Raw genomic sequence first — 23,399 nt, forward strand, 5'->3', positions numbered from 1 at the left:
GGTCCTTATAATGTCATATGACCCTCAGTGGTGTGTTATATTTCTTAAATAGCAGTTAAACTAAATGACTTTTCTCTTGGGAATCTTAATTATTTATGCAATTATACAATTCGTTGGCAACCAATTTAAACTTAGTAATACTATAAAAACACGTTGTTCTATTTTAATTTTTACTAACTACTTAAACTGATGTACTGGAATACATCCTTGGTTGTTTTCAATGGAAAAAGGCCGTGGTGTTCCGCATGAAATAGGTTCTGCTGAGATTCCTTAATATATGTGTTTGCAATGCAATTTAAGATATATCAATTGAAATGTATATAATATTGTTTGCTGTATTGTTTCTTTTTGTTATTTGTCATGTAACATTTTTGATAATTTTTTGAAATTCTTATCTTACCCACGGGCAAAGAATAAGACACGTACCTGTATGGAAACCTCGTCCGCAAAACACCCTACCCTCGGGTTGGATTGAACCTATCTTACACTCTCGGCCATGAACGATTATAAGTATCTTCCATGGCCGCTCGTGTAAGATAGGTTCATTCCGACCCGAGCGTAGGGTGTTTTGCGGAAACGAGGTTTACCGGGTTTCCGCAAACCACCCTGCGCGAGGGTCGGGATGAATCTATCTGACACGAGCGGCTATGGTAGATGCTTTTTCTCCCACCTCAGTTAAACAAAATTAATAAAAATGTATTTTTTTGCTGGAAATCTTATGTGCTTAGTGAAAATAATTACGTACGGATATGCGATAATTCGTGGTTGTCATGGATATTCGCGCAGTGATTCAAAGTATGTAAATGGTCTGGTCGGTCTTTAAATAGTTCTAAGAAGAGTAAAGCATTATTTCTTGAAAGGTGTGTGAAAACTGTTATCTGGTGACATTTGAAGCGAGAAATAATTAACTAGCGTTCTAAATATTGTCACAAGACAAGGTTTCCATGATGCGCTACAGACGACAGTCTTCAACAAGGGAGGTAATTACAATGTGGTGGCCATAAAAAGAAGTTCCATACGGGCATTTTATCTTCGCCCGTGGGCAAGATAAGAATTTCTAGCATGGTTAAATTAATGGATCTACTTATCTGAGGTGGGAGAAAAGAATATCTAGCATGGTTAAATTATTGGATCTACTTATCTGAGGTGGGAGAAAAGAATATCTAGCATGGTTAAATTATTGGATCTACTTATCTGAGGTGGGAGAAAAGAATATCTAGCATGGTTAAATTATTGGATCTACTTATCTGAGGTGGGAGAAAAGAATATCTAGCATGGTTAAATTATTAGATCTACTTATCTGAGGTGGGATAAACTTATATTCTTTCTTGATATATTGTTAATAAAATTTGAATCTTGATTCCTTGATTCAAATTTAAAGGTATTAAAAATATTTGACCCTGTCAACAATTCGGTCAGACCTATTTTAGGTTTAAAGTGACGCGCTCATGGTTTGTAAAAAATAATTGCGGAATAAAGTTTGGCAAATCATAAGGAGTGTTAAATCAAAAATACTAAACGCTGTAATTCTTCAGCATATGATATATGCTCAAATATCGTCTTTGAATACCACAATTTTCATTAGCGTTTGTAACGCGATTAAAAATTAATTACGGCTGTGGTGTGGCGTGATTGGTGCATTACCGAGAAAAACAATTTTTTGGTCCAAAAACATGAGCGAGTCACTTTAATATCGACCGTTGGATACATAAAGAAATTTATTGCTATTGTAAACGACACTGCGCGCAAAGCAATATGTAATAGTCAGATGACATGAAGATTAGAAATATGGTGAGTAATCGTAGCGAAAACAACTGAGTAAGAATTAAATTAAAAATCCATAAATAACTATTTAAATAAATATTAACACAATACACGTACGTTTCTTTTCTGCAGTAGCAGAATTGTAGATCGAACCCAACCACCCGTAAAATGATCTGGCACGTAGGGTGGAAGGTTGCCATGACAACGGCGTGCCTGCTTGTCACGTGTGGGCGGGTGCAAGGCCTGGGTCACGTGATTCTCTCCGGTGACGTGTACATAGAATACGTGGGAGCCGTGTACGAGGACTCCTCGTGCACTCACGTCTCGCCCGAGACCGTTCAAAACATTCAAGCGATCAAGTGGATTCTCACCCGACTGAACAACGAAAATTTCATTAACGGAACTAAATTAGGTAAACTACGAAAGACCGGTTGTGACCTTTTAATTTCAATATTTCTTTATCACAAATTCACGACATCAACTTCGCGAATTCATGAATTTTCCGATTTAAACTTCACAATTTCACGAATTCACGATATCAATTTTACGAGTTCATGAAATTGTTAATTCGTAAACTTGTGAAGTTGAAATCATGCAATCGTGAATTCATGAACCGTTGTTACCAGTTGAGTGGAATCATCGGATAATTTGCTTATTTGCTGGTCATATACATTAAGTAACGTATATGTTATATGCTTTGTATAGCTGGAAATGTTACTTTTCATACAAACAAAAGTGTACGCGGTGCAAAAAGTTCCCGGACTGCCTATGTTCTATTGTCAGTTTATCGAGTAATTATACAAATGCGTACAGTCATATAATACGGGATTTTTTTCACATATTCACAGGTAACGCAATGGTGGTTACGGATATTTCATTACACCGTTGGTCCAAAATGGCATATCCATTAAATTGTGATTGCATATTATCATAATGCTTATAATTTATGCCAATGCATACACTCACATAATGCGGGATTTTTCACATGTTCTCAGATAACGTAATTAAGGTTACGGATATTTCATTACACCGTTAGCCCAAAATGGCATATGCATTGAATTGTGATTGCATATTATCATAATGCTTATAATTTATACAAATGCATACATTGAATATGTTGAGGGCATTCTCAGTTAAGGTACTTGATGTTACGGAGATTACATAATTTCGTTTGCCTAAAATGGAATATCCATTGAATTGTCATTGTATAATTTCTGCCATATTTCTTCAGTTTGAATTACAGCCTAATATTTCAGGACAAAGTTAACGTTCATTTCAAAATTAACCATGCAGTTGCGCACAATTTATGTAACGGAAAATACTCATATTTTTTTCAAATGCCAAATTCAAATGGCGGAAAATAGTTACTATGCAATGGTACGGAAAAATGGTATCGTAAGAATAAATGGATTCGATAGGGTTATAAGTACAAATACTATCAAGTGTTTATATCCGTGAGGTTGGATTTGAATTTTCAAAACTTTCAGATAATCTGCAAATATCCATGAGAGTCAAATACTGACTACCGTATTTAGTTTAAACTTTATTCCTTTTACAACGACTTTGAAGAAAGTTATATGAACTAATACTAAGTCACTCTCGTTCGCATAATGTTGCGCGAGAGTGTGGACTATTTTGGAAAACCGGAGTACCCGAAGAAAACCCACTTGTCCGGCTTGGTGGCCACCAACCAAACTCACATGCACCCAGGCCGGGAATCGAACCCGTGTCGCCTAGGTGAGTGCGCTAACCACTTGGCTAACCGTAAAATTTATACACGAGATAAGACCGGCGTGGCCAAAAAAAGAAATATAAAAATGGCGACAAATACAAACATCAGTGAGAAGGGAGTGCGCTGACAACTGCGCTAGCCGGACAACCGTGTTTCGTGATATGTATATTGCGTATGCATTTATGATGTCTATATAATAAAGTCATGTCTTTTTTCTTAGGTTTACGTATTAACCCAACATGCGGGTCGGTGGAAAACGCCAAAAGTATAGCCCATCAACTTGCAGTAGAAATGGCGAGTAGCAGTACAACAGATATTGTTGGTAAGGCAACACGAGTTTTTATGATGCGCGTGATCCATAGTAAAAATAGTAAATAGCTAAATAGTACAATGAGTTAAACTTTTACTAATTTATTTTAGCTCAATATTGTAACTACAACTTTAAGTTGACATGAGTTACTATTGAGTCCATTCCCTGGGTGAGAAACAGTACTAGTGTTCTTGTTAAAGGGCCAAGACCTCTTAAGTGAGATGTGGACAGCAACACATGAGACCACATTAACCACTGAGTAGTAGAGATTAAGTTAAAGGAATGTTCGGCACTGATCAGTTTAAGGAATGTTCGGCACTGATCAGTTTAAGGAATGTTCGGCACTGATCAGTTTAAGGAATGTTCGGCACTGATCAGTTTAAGGAATATTCGGCACTAATCAGTTTAAGGAATGTTCGGCACTGATCAGTTTAAGGAATGTTCGGCACTGATCAGTTTAAGGAACGTTCGGCACTGATCAGTTTAAGGAATGTTCGGCACTGATCAGTTTAAAGAATGTTCGGCACTGATCAGTTTAAGGAATGTTCGGCACTGATCAGTTTAAGGAATGTTCGGCACTGATCAGTTTAAGGAATGTTCGGCACTGATCAGTTTAAGGAATGTTCGGCACTGATCAGATTAAGGAATGTTCGGCACTGATCAGTTTAAGGAATGCTCGGCACTGATCAGTTTAAAGAATGTTCGGCACTGATCAGTTTAAGGAATGTTCGGCACTGATCAGTTTAAGGAATAATCGGCACTGATCAAATTAAGGAATATTGGGCACTGATCAATTTAAGGAATGATCAATTTAAGAAATGTTCGGCACTGATCAGTTTTATGAATGTTCGCCACTGATCAGTTTAAGGAATGTTCGGCACTGATAAGTTTAAGGAATGTTCGGCACTGATCAGTTTAAGGAATGTTCGGCACTCATCAGTTTAAGGAATGTTCGGCACTAGTCAGTTTAAGGAATATTCGGCACTGATCAGTTTAAGGAATGTTCGGCACAAGTCAGTTTAAGGAATATTCGGCACTGATCAGTTTAAGGAATATTCGGCACTGATCAGTTTAAGGAATGTTCGGCACTGATAAGTTTAAGAAATGTTCGGCACTCATCAGTTTAAGGAATATTCGGCACTGATCAGTTTAAGGAATGTTCGGCACTGATCAGTTTAAGGAATGTTTGGCACTAGTCAGTTTAAGGAATATTCGGCACTGATCAGTTTAAGGAATATTCGGCACTGATCAGTTTAAGGAATGTTCGGCACTGATCAGTTTAAGGAATGTTCGGCACTGATCAGTTTAAGGGATGTTCGGCACTGATCAGTTTAAGGAATGTTCGGCACTGATCAGTTTAAGGGTTGTTCGGCACTCATCAGTTTAAGGAATGTTCGGCAATGATCAGCTTAACGAACGATCAGTTTTAGGCGTTTTCTGTTAAGAGAAGGAAGAAGTTAGCAAATACAAATCTATTGTACCAACAAAAGTTTGGGTTATAACAGACAACATAATGGGTCGCCTGTTCAAAACTTTGTTAAAGTTAACAACGTTGTTAACGTCATTGTTGTTAACTTTTAAATCGTTACTGCTCTGAAAATTTAATGGATACACTTGTCATCTGCTGTATTTTTATTCAGATCTGAGACAATTATTTCAGATGTGCTTAATTGTATATTAAACTATGCGAGGACACCATCAAATAGTTTACTTTTAAAAGTTAACAATTATGTCGTTAATCACGTTGTTAATTTTAACATAGGTCTTAACATTCGGCCCCTTATGTCCCTTCATGTGCATGTCCTCTTGCGGAATTGTTCGTTTACTAAAACAGTCGAACCCCGTTGGCTCGAATTCGCTTGGCTCGAGGTACCCATTGGCTCGAACTGTGTGTTTATGACCGATTTCTTTATTCCCGCTTGGCTGAATCTCGAATTTTCTGAAGCTCGAGGTATTTTCGCCGGTCCCTTGAAGTTCGAGCCAACGGGGTTCGACTGTATGCCCGTTGTTTCGAACTCGCCAAGACTGTCGTGACAACTTCGAGCGAACACAATTACGATAGTAGCACAGCCTTATTTCATATATATATTTGGTAGGCTTGATTGGGTCAGACTACAGCTCAGAATCTGCGGTCATTTCTCGTCTAATAAGCTCACTTCCGGACCAGTATCGTCTGCTGCAGGTTGCCTACTCTTCAACCTCCGCGTCGCTTAGAAACCAAGACATATACACGAACTTCATCCGACCAGTGCCCGCAGACGACATTCAAGTCAAGGTACACATTTTTGGGATATTTAAAATAAACTATTATCATTTGTAACCAATACTTGATTTCCAAAATAGCACCATCCTTACTAGCATGTCTTGTGTTTTTTTCGCATCAGGTATTGAGGGAGTTTCTTCTTAGTATGAACTGGACTATGATGGCTATGATCTACGATGACGACACTTATGGAAATGGTGGCTTCGAGGCGCTGAGTGCCGACGCCCACGGACTCGACGTCTGCTTTCCGGTCAGCATCCCCGTGCCGACGGACCGACGTAACGTAACGGAACTTGAAGAAATCATCAGACGTCAGATTTACCGTGTTAACGTCACTAGTTTACCCACAATCTCTGGTATATTGATATTCGGCAGCTATAATCTCGTTGAGGCTGTGATGCAAGCCGTCGAGAATATTCACTCCGATCCCGCAATGGCTGGTTACCAGCGACCCGCGTTCTTGTTGTCAGAAGCTGGGGGTTATATCGAGGGTCAATTCACTAACGTCAGCAAAGGCGCGTTTATATTGAGTCCTCCAAAACGTAACATTAGTAGTTTTAGCGATGACTACTGGCGTCCAATGTTGAATTCGTCGACAAAACTTAAAGAGGAAGCTAATGTTAATAAGTATTTCCAGCAAATGATTGAACAACTCGGCAACTGCCAGCTGTCCAACTCAACAGCTGCTGACTACTGTGCTCTTTTAGAAGACGAAACTATCAAACAGGATATTCGGAACTCAATTTTTACACAATATGCCATCCAGGCCGCTATGTTAGCCGCTTACGCCACCAAAACAGTCCGAAGTAAGGCCTGTGGAAATATAAATGGCGTGTGTCAAGCTTTTCTTAATACTTCAGCCACGCCCCGGGCGAAAATGATAGACGCGATACAAAATGTAGACATCAAGTTCGATGAGGATTTCAAAACCGTTCGGATCCCTGAATTCCGAAACCCTGAACATCTGATTATCCGTTTCAACGGAAGTTCGGACGTGACTTTCGGAAGCCCGGAACTCCCTCTGTATGAAATATACAACCACCGCGACTACCCCAACTGTCCATATCCGGGAGATCCATGTCTTATAAAGGTAATTTACGTTTATTAACAAATTATTTGAGTAATAACTATATGGCATGTAGCAAAATCTTAATGGTTAAGAATGGACAGAGCGAGCGAGGCAAACGAGCCCTTCATAATCATAAATCGTTAAGATATTGCTTTAGGTCATATAACTAACTTAAAATAAAACCTTATCGGCTGACACTTTGTCAACACAAAATCTGACGCAGGGAGTGTGTGTCGGGTGAGTTTCAGTTAGCGGATCTTTAAACACCCGAGACCCGGGGAAGTTGATTTTCATTACTATGACTTAATGGTTGCCTGTCTGCAATTTCATTGCCTGAAAATGTAGGCACTGGCGGATCCAGGGGAATCCCGGCGCCCTGCAACCCAACCAAAAAGAATCGTCCAAGTTTACGTTTAATTTCAATTTAGGTGGAAAAAGAAATAAAATTCATGTACGCCAAAAATGCATCATTTAGAACTAGAAATTGTTAATTTTCTTAGAGTGGAGTACCCCTGCAAACACTTTAGGCAAGATTACATTTGGTTGTGAGGGCGGGGCGTATGTCAAACGTTTATGCCCCCTCCCCCTCCTGGATCCACCCATGGTGGATTGTATTCTATCCGATTTTGTAAAACGACTCTACAAAGGTTTGATCCCTTCTAGGATTAATACACATTTGTTTTCTTTCTCGTAAAGCAAAACACCTTAATTGATACATAATTCAATCGTGACTTTGTTATCAAGTGTAATTAACGTAATAATGTTTTTTTTTTAAAGTGACACTCTTATTCAAAAACAATACACACCAATGTATAACAAACATCAATTTGAGTGATAAACCTTAAACTACTTACTAAATAATGCATTTATAGAAAATATTAATTACTGATAACAAGATTGTAGCCGTATATTTAAAAGCTGAAAACGCAAAAATATTAAATGGTTGGTGAGTGCTAAAAGATTTACCGTGATCTACTATCGTGTCATAAGGAAGAAAAGCCGTGTTTTCTGCACCTATCTTTCAAATTAAACTCCTTCATAAGAATAATTGCTTTCGACATATATTCATCCTTTTTGGTGTATTAAAACAATTGTTTGGTAAATATTATTTGGGAGTAAGAGTTCATCTTTAAAATGAGATACAGTAACACCATTGAACAAATGCCTTTCAGATTGCTGACACAAAAACAGGTAACTCGCTAACGAAAAACTTGTTCCCCGACATTCGTGATTACGACGTTGGCGGCCAAGAGCATTCATGGCCAGATATCCGGAAACCGCAGTGTCCGGATGGAGCAACCTCCGCCACGTGCATCGCCCGCGAGGAGAACGAGTTCATGATATACGAGCCCGGCGACATGTACATTGTGGGTATCGCACCCGTTCATGACGTTGGTAACACGCCCCTCAAATGCGGAAATATCAAACCGGGGGGTGTCGACATGGTAGAGGGAATACGATTTGCGTTAAAAGACTTAAAGGAGAAACATTTCGCACCGGAAGCCAAACTTGGCTTGATTATCATTGACAGTTGTGACGATCCCCAGATCTTACAAGAAAAGGTGCTGACGTTGCATCGATTTGGCGTCTACGTCAGCGGTCGGTATGAGCCGGTGCATGATAAGATTCTCGGCTACGTCGGCGGCTGGACGAGTGACGTCAGTACCGCAATTGCGCAGATCACCAGCCGTCTCCATTACGTTCAAGTCAGCTACGCGTCAACGGCCGCGTCGCTCAGTAGGCGTCAACAGTACCCATACTTCCTGCGGGTGCCCTCTTCTGACGCCGAGCAGGTCAGGGTAATGCTGAACATAGTTAGAGATCTTGGCGGGAAAATGATTCAAATTATGTACAGTGAAACATTGTACGGTGAAGATGGGCGAAATCTTTTGAAGGCTTTGGCGGGACAAGATGACGTCAACATCTGCGTGGCCAATGAGATACCAGTGTCGTCCAGCACCACGGGTGATGACGTCATACGACTACTACGTAAAACACCGGAAGCCCGCATGGTCGTACTTTTTGTTGCATCTTCACATATCAGCAACTTTATCGAAGCTCTCAACAATGACCTTGACTCTAACAACGAATTCTTATTCATTGGTTCGGAGGAGTGGGGACTGCGACAAAATATGAAACTGTACCCAAAACTCGCCGGCACGTTAGCCATTACATCACGTCTGTGGGCGCAGGACTCCTTTTTGAACCACTTGAAGAGTTTGGGTCCGAGTTCTGTGTCTGAGGACCCATGGATTAGGTCGTACTTAGAGTCTGTGTTCAACTGTTACTACCAGTGGAGTTACAATAAGAAATCCAGAAACAAGTGCACGTAAGTGTGTATTTTTTTGTATCAGTCAGAATTCTGAGCTCATTACTTCCTCAATATATCAATTTCTAGAATGATTATCCTTTGCAGTTAAAACAGTCATGGATAGAATTTAAGTTATTGAGTTATTGATGCATTTGATTATAAATATACCACAATCACTATTTTAGTCAAATGTGTATCTCTGTGTACTGCCAAAATGCTTATCAGCAACAATAGGTATCCGCTGATAAGCAATAGTGGTAATAATCGATATATAAACTGTTTGCTCCCAAAAAGCGGTTTAGAACAGCTTGAGGAAGGCGCGATCTTTCACGTGGACTCGTGGGCGCCATTCGCCATCCGGGCTACGGATGTGCTGATGGCCGGCGTTGCCGAGCGGTTGAAAGCCGTCTGTGGAGGAACTCAGAACCTGTGTGCAGATTACCGGGATGGCGCTAATGCTGCGAACAAGGTATTTCGTAGGAATGGCTATATTGATATGCAATTACATAAACAGTATAGTGTTTGGTATGTATAGCATACATCATAATACGCAGTTATCTTCTGTTTAAGGAAACTTATATGTTATCCTTAATCAAAAGTAATTAGACACGCACTTTACAACCACGCATTTGACCTCGTAAAGTGTTAGTATTCAGTGAACTCCAGTCAAAAATTGCGTCTGGAAAAAATATGAATACGACCTTTCAAAATAACACTTTTGTTTTTAATTGTTTTTGTACAGATACAAAAACAACTGTAAATAAGGCAAAACATTGAAGTTTTATATTTATCATATAGTTGAACCTGAGTTATAGGCCTTGGCGTCAACAAGTGATTACCCATTTGAGTACATTTCTACGGAATGGCGTTAGGGCCATCGCCTGTGAATGTGTTGATCTTAAACGCGATACACGAAAGTACGATGATGAAAACGCGAAATCACGATAGTAAGATGATGAAAACGCGACTGTACGATGATTAAAACGCGACAGTTCGATAACGAAAACACGTCGATAATACGATGATAATAATGCGATATACTATCGTGTTTTCACCATCGTATTGTCGCGTTTTTAGCATCGTAATATCGTGATTTCGCGTTTGTGTTATCGTAGTATCGTCGTACTGTCGCGTTTTCATCATCGTACTATCGAGTATCGCGTTTAAGATCAACACATTCGCAGGCGCCATTCCTGACACAACGTAACGTAAAGTAAAGTAACGTTACGTAACGTTATGTACCGTGGTAAAGCATAGGATAGCATAACGTATAGCATACAGCATAACAATACGTATGACGTAACATGTAACATATTCCGTTAACATAACATGTGACATAAGATTATATCGTAACATATAACATGACATAGCATAACATGGATTTATTGCATTGAAAGGCCTCCAGCCCAAATTGCAAATTTCAATACAAATTCAATAGCGATCAGGTAATACAACGAATAAATCAAGTGAACGGCCGTTATCCAACATTTGACTTTCGAATCTTGCCGGAGATGGCCGAGTCGCTACAATTGATGGTATGTAAGTACGGCGAAACGCAGCCATCCATAGAATTCAAAATAGATTTTCTGTATTTCAGCTGGCTGCCGCGATCCGTCATCAGGAGCGGAAATCGGATTCCCAGGACCAGGCGTCCACTCCCGTCTTTAACGAGAACGGCGACGGAACTATCGGCTACCGGATATACGTGTACGACCGGAGTGCGGAAGCGCTGCGGGTGAGCGCCTAATTGGTGGAAAAATAAACTCTTGATGTATATCCAACCCGCCTGTTGCGGGCGGTTTGTGTTTGGTGGGGTGGGTGGGGGGGGGGGCATGTTCATCTTTAAGGATTGATACAGCTGATCAGTGACTCAAATTATGCTCATTTCGTATTCATGGCGACGACGGTGTTCAGTAATTGTTGAATAGACTTCTATTCTAACATACAGTTTTGTTTATTTATAAAAAATAATCAAGAACAGTTATAAATAAATAATTTTAGCTCGTTTGTAAAGACAGATATAATAACTGACACGGATACAAAACACCCTTTAGTTAAAATCCTGCATAGCTACAATACTGGTGTCCTTTTCAAGGCGACAAGAGTACGTGCTATGCATTATTGAGACACATTTTTTCACATAACACTCTAACAATTGTAAATTCTGTGCTTTGGCAATCTTCACTAGCATCGAAGCACAACTTTTACCACATTGCTTTGTCAACTAGCATTTTTTCACAATTGTTGCAGTCTTTCTTGGCGAATGAGGATTTATAAATATATAAATATATAGATAGATTTATACATAATTTTGATATAATCGCAGTTTGACCTTACAGATTCAAAAGGGTTGACCGCCCCCCTCCCCCACCCCACACACACCCACCTTAAAACTGTTCAAGTTCATGTCAATATCGGAGAAAAATGTAAGAAAATACGATCAAAATACCGCATTTCTGACTTGAATTGTTCAAAAATCATTGGGGGAGTTCCGCCTACCCCCGCTGCAAACATGTTACACCATATAAATTTCGTTAGTAAGTGAATGGCGCATGTCAGAAGGTTACACCCCCCCCCCCTCCCCTCTAACGCCGATTCCTGGGACCGCTCCTGGTTTATACGAAATAAATAATAATAAAGGCAATACTTGATTTGCCTCAGGGGATGTTTCGATTTTGCAGGATTGTTAAGTAAATAGATGATGAATGTAAACAAAGAAGGAAGGAAATTGTTATGAAAACCAATATACGAGTATTTATTCTAGCAAACCTTTCTTTTAATTTATCGGAGCACTGTGTCCACAGAGGACTGAAATGTTTGAATAACCATGTGCAATTTAACAATTTCAAGTTCGGGACGCAATTGATATCAGAACGGAGTGCTAAGCACTTAAAGCTGCACTCTCACAGATATACGATGTTTCCAACTTTTTTTTATTTTCTGTCTTGGAAAGAGCAAATTTTTGCGAATTAAAATATCTGCAAGTCAATGATAAAAGATTGCCGACAAAAAAAAAAACAGCTCGCAGATTTTCATATTTCCGGTCGAAAATTAATTTATAAAACATCAATTTTTGAACTTCAATAGAAAAATCGCGATCTTATTTTTTGTCGGCAGTCTTATATTACTAGTTTCCATGGATTTTCGCAAAAAATGGCTCGTTCCAAGACAAAAAATAAAAAAGTTCAATATGTGAGAGTGCAGCTTTAAATACATTTATTTAAAAGCTATCGCTCTCCTATTTAACTTGGAACTTTGGAACTGAGTTCTGACTTGATTCTTAATTTGCTTTGAGAATGAAAAAGTACGGTTTAAATGTTTTCTGAAGTATGACCATTATAAGAACAAGGAACCCCGAGGGGGGGGGGGGGGGGGGAGTTGCCAAATGGGCAAATGTTTGGCATATAATAAACCAGTTTGTTGTTACCACACACACCCAGGGCCGAAGAAAAGCGGGAACTTTGACTTTCAGTCCAGCCAATCCCAGGTAAAATCCCCGCAAACTGCTCCCGCACCCCAGGGACATCCTAGGTAAGGCCCATTCCCCTCTATTTTCGGCGCGAAAACAAAACCACCACATTCACTCGGCACTGCGGGGCCACCTGAAAGGTAGAACACGATCGATTTTCCCCGCTCTTCCCGGAACTGGGGGAGGGGGCGTGGTTACAACTAACTGGTGCACAAACGCAACAATAGACCTGACCAGTTAAAAGTGTTTTATCCCAAAGTGTTGTTATTTTTCGTTCATTTTAATAGCTGATATTTGGTTAAATATTAAATTCATTAAATATATTTTACGCAAAGTTAACTTTAGAATGTACTGTTCTCTTTTTCATGCCATGGTGTAAATAATTATAGAACAGAACAGAACATGTTTTATAACACGTGACCTTTACTGCTTTTTGTGTCAAATTTACATATAAATATACCAATATCACAACTATACAATGCAGTGAGCGACTATTATTATTGACATATAAAGAATGAACTGAAATGATAGTACAAGAATATTGTTTGACTTTTGTATACGTATACATGTTGGAACAATCATGTTCAGTATACAGTCGAACCTCGTTGGCTCGAACTCGCTTGGCTCGAATTTCTTGAACTAGATGCAAAGGAAATAAAAAAAATATATACTGAAGGTAAACAACCGAATTTTTCGAGGCTCGAGATATTTCCGCTGGTCCCATGGAGCTCGAGCTAACGGGGTTCGGCTGTATGACTTGTAAACCAACATGACAAATATAGTACTATACATAATTAAAGGTCACTTTTCAATACCTTTTTATCTGTGTAATATGTTCACTGCCATGTACGGTGGCATAGGGGTGACCTTCGTGTTATTGTTGTTTTGTTTTTTTATCTCATTTAAATGACTTAGTATCTCGTTTAAACGACTAACGTATCTCATATGGCACGAATGTCGTTTAAACGAGATACAAAATTAAGTCGTTTTAACGGGATACGTTTGTCGTTTTAACGAGTTTTGTCAATATTTTACACGAGATACGTCAATAGTTTAAACGAGATACGTCAATTTTTAAACGAGATACGTTTGTCGTTTAAACGAGATACGTCAATTTTTAAACGAGATACGTTTGTCGTTTTACCAGATTCCTAAGTCGTTTAAACGAAATACTTAGTCGTTTTAACGATAGACGAAAATCGATTTAACGAGTTACTTAGTTGTTTTAACGACATACGCAAGTCTTTTAAACGAGATACTAAGTCGTTTAACGATATAAAAATAATGCCATCTCTATGACACCTTAGTCATTCTCATTTTGGCATGTGTGTATCACATGATTTTACTAAATAAACTTGAAACTGATGTTCCAAATGCCAAAACAAGTACAGTCAAAACCCGTTGGCTCGAACTCGCTTGGCTCGATTTCCTCGTTGGGCCAAACTGTATGTAATGGACCGATTTCTTTCTACTCAATGTGAGCATTTCCGCTTGGCTCGAATCTCCCGAGGCTCGAGGTGTTTTGCCGGTGCCTGGGAGTTCGATCCAACGGGCCTCGACCTTTTTCATTGTCACCCAAATGTTGAATCAGATGTTTTCTTCAATTAAAGGAATTGTAAATTTGAAAAAAATGTAGCTAATAGGTTTTGTAGTTATATACGCTTACAAAGTGTTAAAATGTATCTTTCGAATGAATTTCCCTGACATAATTATTTGAAGAAAAAAAAACGCGGCGATAATTTCCAATAACAAGGGTTTTGGCCGTTTTCCCAAAATTTCCGGAACAATATAATTGATATTACCGCTAACTTTCAAAATTGTCCTCAGGTCGGCACGTATGAGCTTCAGGCAACGGGCGGAAGTAGTTTCAACTTTGACGTGCCGATGTTCTTGAACATTTCCGGGGTCTCCATCAACAACATATGCGGGGATTCACCAGTTTGCAGGCGCTGCTGGCCCACCACCCAAGGGTATTGCTTTTTAAACAAAAGTTTATTAAATTATTCAGCTATTCAAATTTTCAATATTTAAAGATGCACTCTTACTCACAACTTAGATTTACCTCAACTAAAACAAAAATGATTAATAAATGTCGAAAGCAATGGTTCTTATAAAGGATACCGAGTTTAATTTGGAAGAAAGGTACATAGAACACAGTATTTCTACCTTATGAGACAATAGTAGATCACAATTTATCTTTTAGCACTCACCAATCATTTAATATTTTTGCATTTTCAGCTATTAAAATATTGTTATCAGTAATTTTTATTTTCCATAAATGTATAATTTAGTAAGTAGTCAAAGATGTATCACTCAAAATGTATGCTTATTATACATGTGTGTCACATTAAATATTGTTTATTTGGTGTTTCCATTACAATTGAACTGGAATTTCCCAAACGTCATTACAACTGAAGTAGTATTTCCCAATGTCCATTACTGTTGTACTTGCATTCCCCTATTGTTATTACAATTTAACTAGTATTTCCCAATTTATATTACAATTGAAGTACTATTTCCCAATTTATATTACAATTGAAGTACTATTTCCCAATGTCCATTACAATTGAAGTAGTATTTCCCAATTTCCATTACAATTGAAGCACTATTTCCCAATCTCCATTACAATTGAAATAATATTTCCCAATTTCCATTACAATTGAATTAGTATTTCTCAATGTCCATTACAATTGAAGTACTATTTCCCAATGTCCATTACAATTGAAGTACTATTTACCAATGTCCATTACAATTGAAGTAGTATTTCCCAATGTCCATTACAATTGAAGTACTATTTCCCAATGTCCATTACAATTGAACTAGTATTTCCCAATGCCCATTACAATTGAACTAGTGTTTCCCAATGTCCATTACAATTGAACTAGTATTTCCCAATTTCCATTACAATTGAAGAATTATTTCCCAATTTCCATTACAATTGAAGTACTATTTCCCAATGTCCATTACAATTGAAGTAGTATTTCTCATTGTCCATTACACTTGAAGTACTATTTCCCAATGTCCATTACAATTGAACTAGTATTTCCCAATGTCCATTACAGTTGAACTAGTATTTCCCAATTTCCATTACAATTGAAGAATAATTTCCCAATTTCCATTACAATTGAAGTACTATTTCCCAATGTCCATTACGATTGAAGTACTATTTCCCAATGCCCATTACAATTGAACTAGTATTTCCCAATGTCCATTACAATTGAACTAGAATTTCCCAATTGTCATTACAGTTTAACTAGAATTTCCCAATTTCCATCTTAAAGTTGTTCTATCTACGGCATCATCGACGTTTTTATTTGTTTTTGAACGGAGTTATGCAGTTTCTCAAATTTAATCCGTATGTACATCATTTCCGTCACCAGGCCAACAGATCCGGGAGCAAACGGGCTTTCCATAGGTGTGATCGCGGTCATCGCGGCGCTTGGACTGATATGCTGCGTTCTCGTCTGCGTTCTACTCTATATCTGCAATAGGCATGGGTGTTGCATCAAAGTCGGTAAGTCGTGCTCGTTGTTTTGTTTTTCACCTTTTATCAAAGGTGTGAAAGGGACTCGTTAATTGATGGTGTGAAAGGGACTCGTTCATTGGTGAAGTGTCAGGGACTCGTTCATTAATGGTGTGAAAGGGACTCGTTCATTGATGGTGTGAAAGGGACTCGTTCATTGGTGTTGTGTCAGGGACTCGTTCATTGATTGTATGAACGGGACTCGTTCATTGATGGTGTGAAAGGGACTCGTTCTTGATGGTGTAAAAGGGACTCGTTCATTGATTGTGTGAACGGGACTCGTTAATTGATTGTGTGAAAGGGACTCGTTCATTGGTAGTGTGAAAGGGACTCGTTAATTAGTAGTGTGAAACGGACTCGTTCATTGATGGTGTGAAAGGGACTCGTTCATTGATGGTGTAAAAGGGACTCGTTCATTGATTGTGTGAACGGGACTCGTTAATTGATGGTGTGAAAGGGACTCGTTAATTGGTGTTGTGTCAGGGACTCGTTCATTGATTGTATGAACGGGACTCGTTCATTGATGGTGTGAAAGGGACTCGTTCATTGATGGTGTAAAAGGGAATCGTTCATTGATGGTGTGAACGGGACTCGTTAATTGATTGTGTGAAAGGGACTCGTTCATTGGTAGTGTGAAAGGGATTCGTTCATTTGTAGTGTGAAACGGACTCGTTCATTGATGGTGTGAAAGAGACTCGTTCATTGATGGTGTAAAAGGGACTCGTTCATTGATTGTGTGAACGGGACTCGTTAATTGATTGTGTGAAAGGGACTCCTTTATTGGTAGTGTGAAAGGGACTCGTTTATTTGTAGTGTGAAACGGATTCGTTCATTGATGGTGTGAAAGGGACTCGTTCATTGATTGTGTGAACGGGACTCGTTAATTGATGGTGTGAAAGGGACTCGTTAACTGATGGCGTGAACGGGACTCGTTAGTTGATGGCGTGAAATGGGACTCGTTTATTGATGATGTGAAAAAGACTTGTTTATTTGTGGTGAAAAGGGATTAGTTAATTAAATGTGTTAAAGGTACTCCTACATTGAAAGTATGAAAATGACTCGTCCATTGCAGGTGTGCAAGGACCCGGTAATTGAACAAAATGCTTGTTGCAATGCTTTTTGCCGAAAAGCTTAAGAAACACTGTTAAAAAATACAGACTTGGCATGGTTAAAAAAGGTTCAAACTCAGAATCTTCATGTCAGTTGGTGTTTGTTTATAAAAGTAAGTAAAATAACTCAATTTTAACATATCAAAAATGTCTACATAAAATCTCTGAGTCCCTTATATTAAATGAGTAAAAAGCAAAAGGGTGAGACATTTTTTTTCTTCAGATGAATAATCTAGAAAGAAAACGATAGCACCGCAATCAGTTTGACTATGATATTTGGGACTGCATTCAATATCCACCTTAATTATTATTGTTTGTGTTCTGATTCAACTATTAATCAATCTTGCCAGTGAACTGCATGGAATCATTGAGGCGTGTCCGATGACATGGTATACCTAACTGACAGCTGGAACCCTTCAGCAAATGTTGAAGACCACAATTTTGAATACCGTTTCTAACGGGATTCAGTGATTCATTGTAGCGTGATTGGTTGATTGACATTATGACGTGATGTTATCAATTTGTACTTAAAATGCCAAAATATCCCTCCATTGTAAACCTTTGTGGCCTTGTAGTAATAATGTCGTTTTCTTTTTGTTATTTTTTTTACTTTACCGGCTTAAACTAACATATTTTTTATACTTGCACTGTATTGTTTCTGCAATTTCGGTATCTCAGAGTAAAACGAAAATAAGTGTTTTCAGATGCTTGACATGAGCGAGTCCTTGTAAGATGGAATGCTGCTACATGTACGATTTGTTTACCGATTATTTTTTGCAGAAGGCGGACGGCCAAAGTTCAACAACACCTACCTGACGGCAATCTACGCCGAGCAGCGGCGCCAGCACGGAATTGACGGAAGTGAGTCTCCGGGGAAGCCAAAAGATGAAGAAGATTATGACAACATTCCCGGCGAACGCTACCAAGGCGAAATACCATCCATTCACGGCAAACGCTACCAAGGCGAACTACCATCGAGCGTCGGCAACAACTATGGTAGAGGTTTTGATGGCGGGACTGCGGGATCCGGAAGCATAGGACAGCGCTCCAACACGGATGAATCCTTCTCAGGCGGCAGCATACAGACAACCGGAAGTGCTACATATTTGACCAATGAGAACGGACTTCAAGCTCCCGGTTCGGTTTCTCCGCCTGCTCACACTTTTATGAAGACATTTAATCAAAGCGAGGATCCGGACTATCTGACAGCTAGAGAGGACACAAATAACCTGCCTCCTTTAGATCTTAACAGCATGGGTCTGGAAACTGGTCTATAACACGTGTTCGTGACATTTAAAACAGACTTATTGACGCGCGCAAATAGTGACCAAAATTGCCCGTGTGTACAGTAATTTAGAAATGTTGGGTGATTTTCCCAACAAATTTTATTCATCTCAAATTTATGTTCTCTGTTGATCTAGATTGAAAAAGGTAACATTCAAAATCAAGGTAGTTTTAAACCCATATATCAATAGGTCGATTCAGCCTACGATTGGAACTGTTTTGTACATGCCGAATATGTTGTGACTTCCGTCTCGATCCTTACTGATAAAGATAGTCCCATACATGTTCATTTTATGTTACAATTCTATTGATAACAATTGCAATCAGTCGTGATTTTTTTTTTTTTGGTGTTTATAAGACATAAACTGGACATTGGTTCGTGGAAATACCGACTTAAGTGTTCATGAACCCGTAAAGGGCTCAGACGAGTGTGAAATTATACTTTAGTGCCCATTAACCCGTAATGTTTCAGCTTAGTGTGAAAGACACTTAAGTGGTGATGAACCTGTAAAGGGCTCAGATGTGTGTGAAATGACACTTTAGTGTTCATGAACCGGAAAAGGGCTCAGATGTGTGTGAAATGACACTTTAGTGTTCATAACCTGAAAAGTGCTCAGATGTGTGTGAAATGACACTTTAGTGTTCATGAACCTGAAAAGGGCTCAGATGTGTGTGAAATGATACTTTAGTGCCCATTAACCCGTAATGTTTCAGCTTAGTGTGAAATGACACTTTAGTGTTCATGAACCTGTAAAGGGCTCAGATGTGTGTGAAATGATACTTTAGTGCTCATTAACCTTCATAGGGCGCAGATGAGTGTGAAATGATACTTTAGTGCTCATTAACCTGTAAAGAGCTCAGATGAGTGTGAAATGATACTTTAGTGTTCATGAACCTGTAAGGTTTCAGCTGAGTGTAAAATGACACTCTTCAAAGTTTGCAATGACATAATATCATCAATTTATCCTTGTGATGACATTCTATGATTACTTGATCACAATCTCAAATGTTAGCTTTTTTAGTGTTCACACCTTTGATATGCATGTTTTTTATAGACAATGAATACTTTTTTGCATACATTCAAACTATACTGAGCGACTTTAAAAACGCAGTAACTTGTAAACAATTGTTTTAATCAACGATTGGTTTTTCAGCGATGCGAATTCTTTGTTGAGTTTGAAGTCAATAGGTCACTCATATTTTGACTTCACAATCCATACGGAATTTACTCGGCTGAATAATCTTCCGTTTCTTAAAATAATATTCGCAATTTATTTATACTGACTTGATAATTAATGCGGAATTACTCGACTGAATAATCTTAAATGTGTTAAAACAATATTCGAAGGTGACCTATACTGACTTGACGGTCTACACGGACGGAGTTACTCGGGTGAATAATCTTCCGTTTCTTAAACAATGTTCGAAGGTGACCTATACTGACTTGACGGTCTACACGGACGGAGTTACTCGGGTGAATAATCTTCCGTTTCTTAAACAATGTTCGAAGGTGACCTATACTGACTTGACGGTCTACACGGACGGAGTTTCTCGGGTGAATAATCTTCCGTTTCTTAAACAATGTTCGAAGGTGACCTATACTGACTTGACGGTCTACACGGACGGAGTTTCTCGGGTGAATGATCTTCCGTTTCTTAAATAATGTTCGAAGGTGACCTATACTGACTTGACGGTCTACACGGACGGAGTTACTCGGGTGAATAATCTTCCGTTTCTTAAATAATGTTCGAAGGTGACCTATACTGACTTGACGGTCTACACGGACGGAGTTACTCGGGTGAATAATCTTCCGTTTAAGAGTTACTCGGGTGAATAATCTTCCGTTTCTTAAACAATGTTCGAAGGTGACCTAAACCGACTTGACGGTCTACACGGACGGAGTTACTCGGGTGAATGATCTTCTGTTTCTTAAACAATGTTCGAAGGTGGCCTATACTGACTTGACGGTCTACACGGACGGAGTTACTCGGGTGAATAATCTTCCGTTTCTTAAATAATGTTCGAAGGTGACCTATACTGACTTGACGGTCTACACGGACGGAGTTACTCGGGTGAATGATCTTCCGTTTCTTAAATAATGTTCGAAGGTGACCTATACTGACTTGACGGTCTACACGGACGGAGTTACTCGGGTGAATAATCTTCCGTTTCTTAAACAATGTTCGAAGGTGACCTATACTACATGTATCTTGACGGTCTACACGGACGGAGCTACTCGGGTGAATGATCTTCCGTTTCTTAAACAATGTTCGAAGGTGACCTAAACCGACTTGACGGTCTACACGGACGGAGTTACTCGGGTGAATAATCTTCCTTTTCTTAAACAATGTTCGAAGGTGACCTATACTGACTTGACGGTCTACACGGACGGAGTTACTCGGGTGAATAATCTTCCCTTTCTTAAACAATGTTCGAAGGTGACCTAAACCGACTTGACGGTCTACACGGACGGAGTTACTCGAGTGAATAATCTTCCGTTTCTTAAACAATGTTCGAAGGTGACCTATACTGACTTGACGGTCTACACGGACGGAGTTACTCGGGTGAATAATCTTCCGTTTCTTAAATAATGTTCGAAGGTGACCTAAACCGACTTGACGGTCTACACGGACGGAGTTACTCGGGTGAATAATCTTCCTTTTCTTAAACAATGTTCGAAGGTGACCTATACTGACTTGACGGTCTACACGGACGGAGTTACTCGGGTGAATAATCTTCCGTTTCTTAAACAATGTTCGAAGGTGACCTATACTGACTTGACGGTCTACACGGACGGAGTTACTCGGGTGAATGATCATCCGTTTCTTAAATAATGTTCGAAGGTGACCTATACTGACTTGACGGTCTACACGGACGGAGTTTCTCGGGTGAATGATCTTCCGTTTCTTAAATAATGTTCGAAGGTGACCTATACTGACTTGACGGTCTACACGGACGGAGTTACTCGGGTGAATAATCTTCCGTTTCTTAAATAATGTTCGAAGGTGACCTATACTGACTTGACGGTCTACCCGGACGGAGTTACTCGGGTGAATAATCTTCCGTTTAAGAGTTACTCGGGTGAATAATCTTCCGTTTCTTAAACAATGTTCGAAGGTGACCTAAACCGACTTGACGGTCTACACGGACGGAGTTACTCGGGTGAATGATCTTCTGTTTCTTAAACAATGTTCGAAGGTGACCTATACTGACTTGACGGTCTACACGGACGGAGTTACTCGGGTGAATAATCTTCCGTTTCTTAAATAATGTTCGAAGGTGACCTATACTGACTTGACGGTCTACACGGACGGAGTTACTCGGGTGAATGATCTTCCGTTTCTTAAATAATGTTCGAAGGTGACCTATACTGACTTGACGGTCTACACGGACGGAGTTACTCGGGTGAATAATCTTCCGTTTCTTAAACAATGTTCGAAGGTGACCTATACTACATGTATCTTGACGGTCTACACGGACGGAGCTACTCGGGTGAATGATCTTCCGTTTCTTAAACAATGTTCGATGGTGACCCGTACTGACTTGACAATACTTGGTTGAGTAGTCTTTGGTTTCTTAAAATAATATTCGAAGGGGGCCTATACTGATTTGATATTCCACAAAGAATTTACTCGGCTGAATAATATTCTGATTATAAAAAAAACTTTTCAAAATATTGGGTTAATAAAGTCTTTCAGTATATGTGCTATTTTTTTCCTGGTAAACTGCACTATTATGATATCCATCTGTCGTTCTAATACTTTGATATGTACATTATGATTATTTTTAACAAAGTGCCATATATATATATAAATATAATAATATATACTTTTTTATTTTAACAATAAAATATGTGAATACTGGGTTTGGCTCCTTAGGCTCATTATTTGCCCGCGAAAAACACAAATTTTGAAAAAAAATAGTCCCCAAAATAATCAAATGGCTTTTAAGGTTCTTTAAGCTGCACTCTCACAGATTTTCCTTTTTGACAACTTTTTTTTGTGTGTGTTTTTTTTTTGTCTTGGTATGAGCCAATTTTGGGTAAATGTCTTGAAACCAGTGAGTGCTGACAAATAATCAGTTTGCAGTTTTTCCAATGTATGATAAAAATGTTCTAGGGTTGAAAGAGTTTCTAAGCCTTCAAGAGAAGAAAAAAAACACATTTTCAGTAGTTTTTCAACAGTGAGATCCGTTCTATTGTAAGTTATCTTATACAAATGAATTAGTTCAATAATAAGCTGAAGACAATAAGAGACAATAATCAAAAAAGTCAACAGTGCTTTATCAGGCAGAACAGTACATTATAGGCAGTATCCGTCGCCAGACTCTGGGCAGGGCTGGGCAGACTTATTGTTTTCCATCTCATGTTTTTTCATGTCATTTTCGTACATTTTGATACATTTGTACTCAGTGAATTCTCTGGTATCACATGTGACAGTATCCGTGACAGTGCAGCTTTCAAATATACATGTATCTTTGAAACCGTCATTTAAAGGGAAAAAAATAACTTTTACGGTAAAGTTATTAAGCACAAAGGTTTAAATAAGGAACTATGCTAATTTTGT

The 23,399-nt window shown here is 38.9% G+C and overlaps 1 protein-coding gene across 2 annotated transcripts in view; it reads left to right on the plus strand.

Moving 5' to 3' along the window:
• LOC128234312 (uncharacterized) overlaps nt 1–22,697 on the plus strand; it is a 27,034-nt gene extending 4,337 nt beyond the window's left edge. For both annotated transcript variants that reach the window (XM_052948481.1, XM_052948480.1), the window contains exons 2-11: nt 1,897–2,176; nt 3,717–3,818; nt 5,903–6,081; nt 6,191–7,159; nt 8,311–9,467; nt 9,744–9,918; nt 11,047–11,184; nt 14,746–14,888; nt 16,299–16,432; nt 18,331–22,697. In XM_052948481.1, the coding sequence (XP_052804441.1) occupies nt 1,933–2,176; nt 3,717–3,818; nt 5,903–6,081; nt 6,191–7,159; nt 8,311–9,467; nt 9,744–9,918; nt 11,047–11,184; nt 14,746–14,888; nt 16,299–16,432; nt 18,331–18,827 (3,738 nt within the window). In that variant the 5' untranslated portion in view covers nt 1,897–1,932 and the 3' untranslated portion in view covers nt 18,828–22,697. The remainder of the gene's footprint in view (nt 1–1,896; nt 2,177–3,716; nt 3,819–5,902; nt 6,082–6,190; nt 7,160–8,310; nt 9,468–9,743; nt 9,919–11,046; nt 11,185–14,745; nt 14,889–16,298; nt 16,433–18,330) is intronic.
• The last annotated feature ends 702 nt before the right edge of the window (nt 22,698–23,399 follow it).

Source organism: Mya arenaria, chromosome 5 (assembly GCF_026914265.1).
Source record: "Mya arenaria isolate MELC-2E11 chromosome 5, ASM2691426v1".
NCBI lineage: Eukaryota > Metazoa > Mollusca > Bivalvia > Myida > Myidae > Mya > Mya arenaria.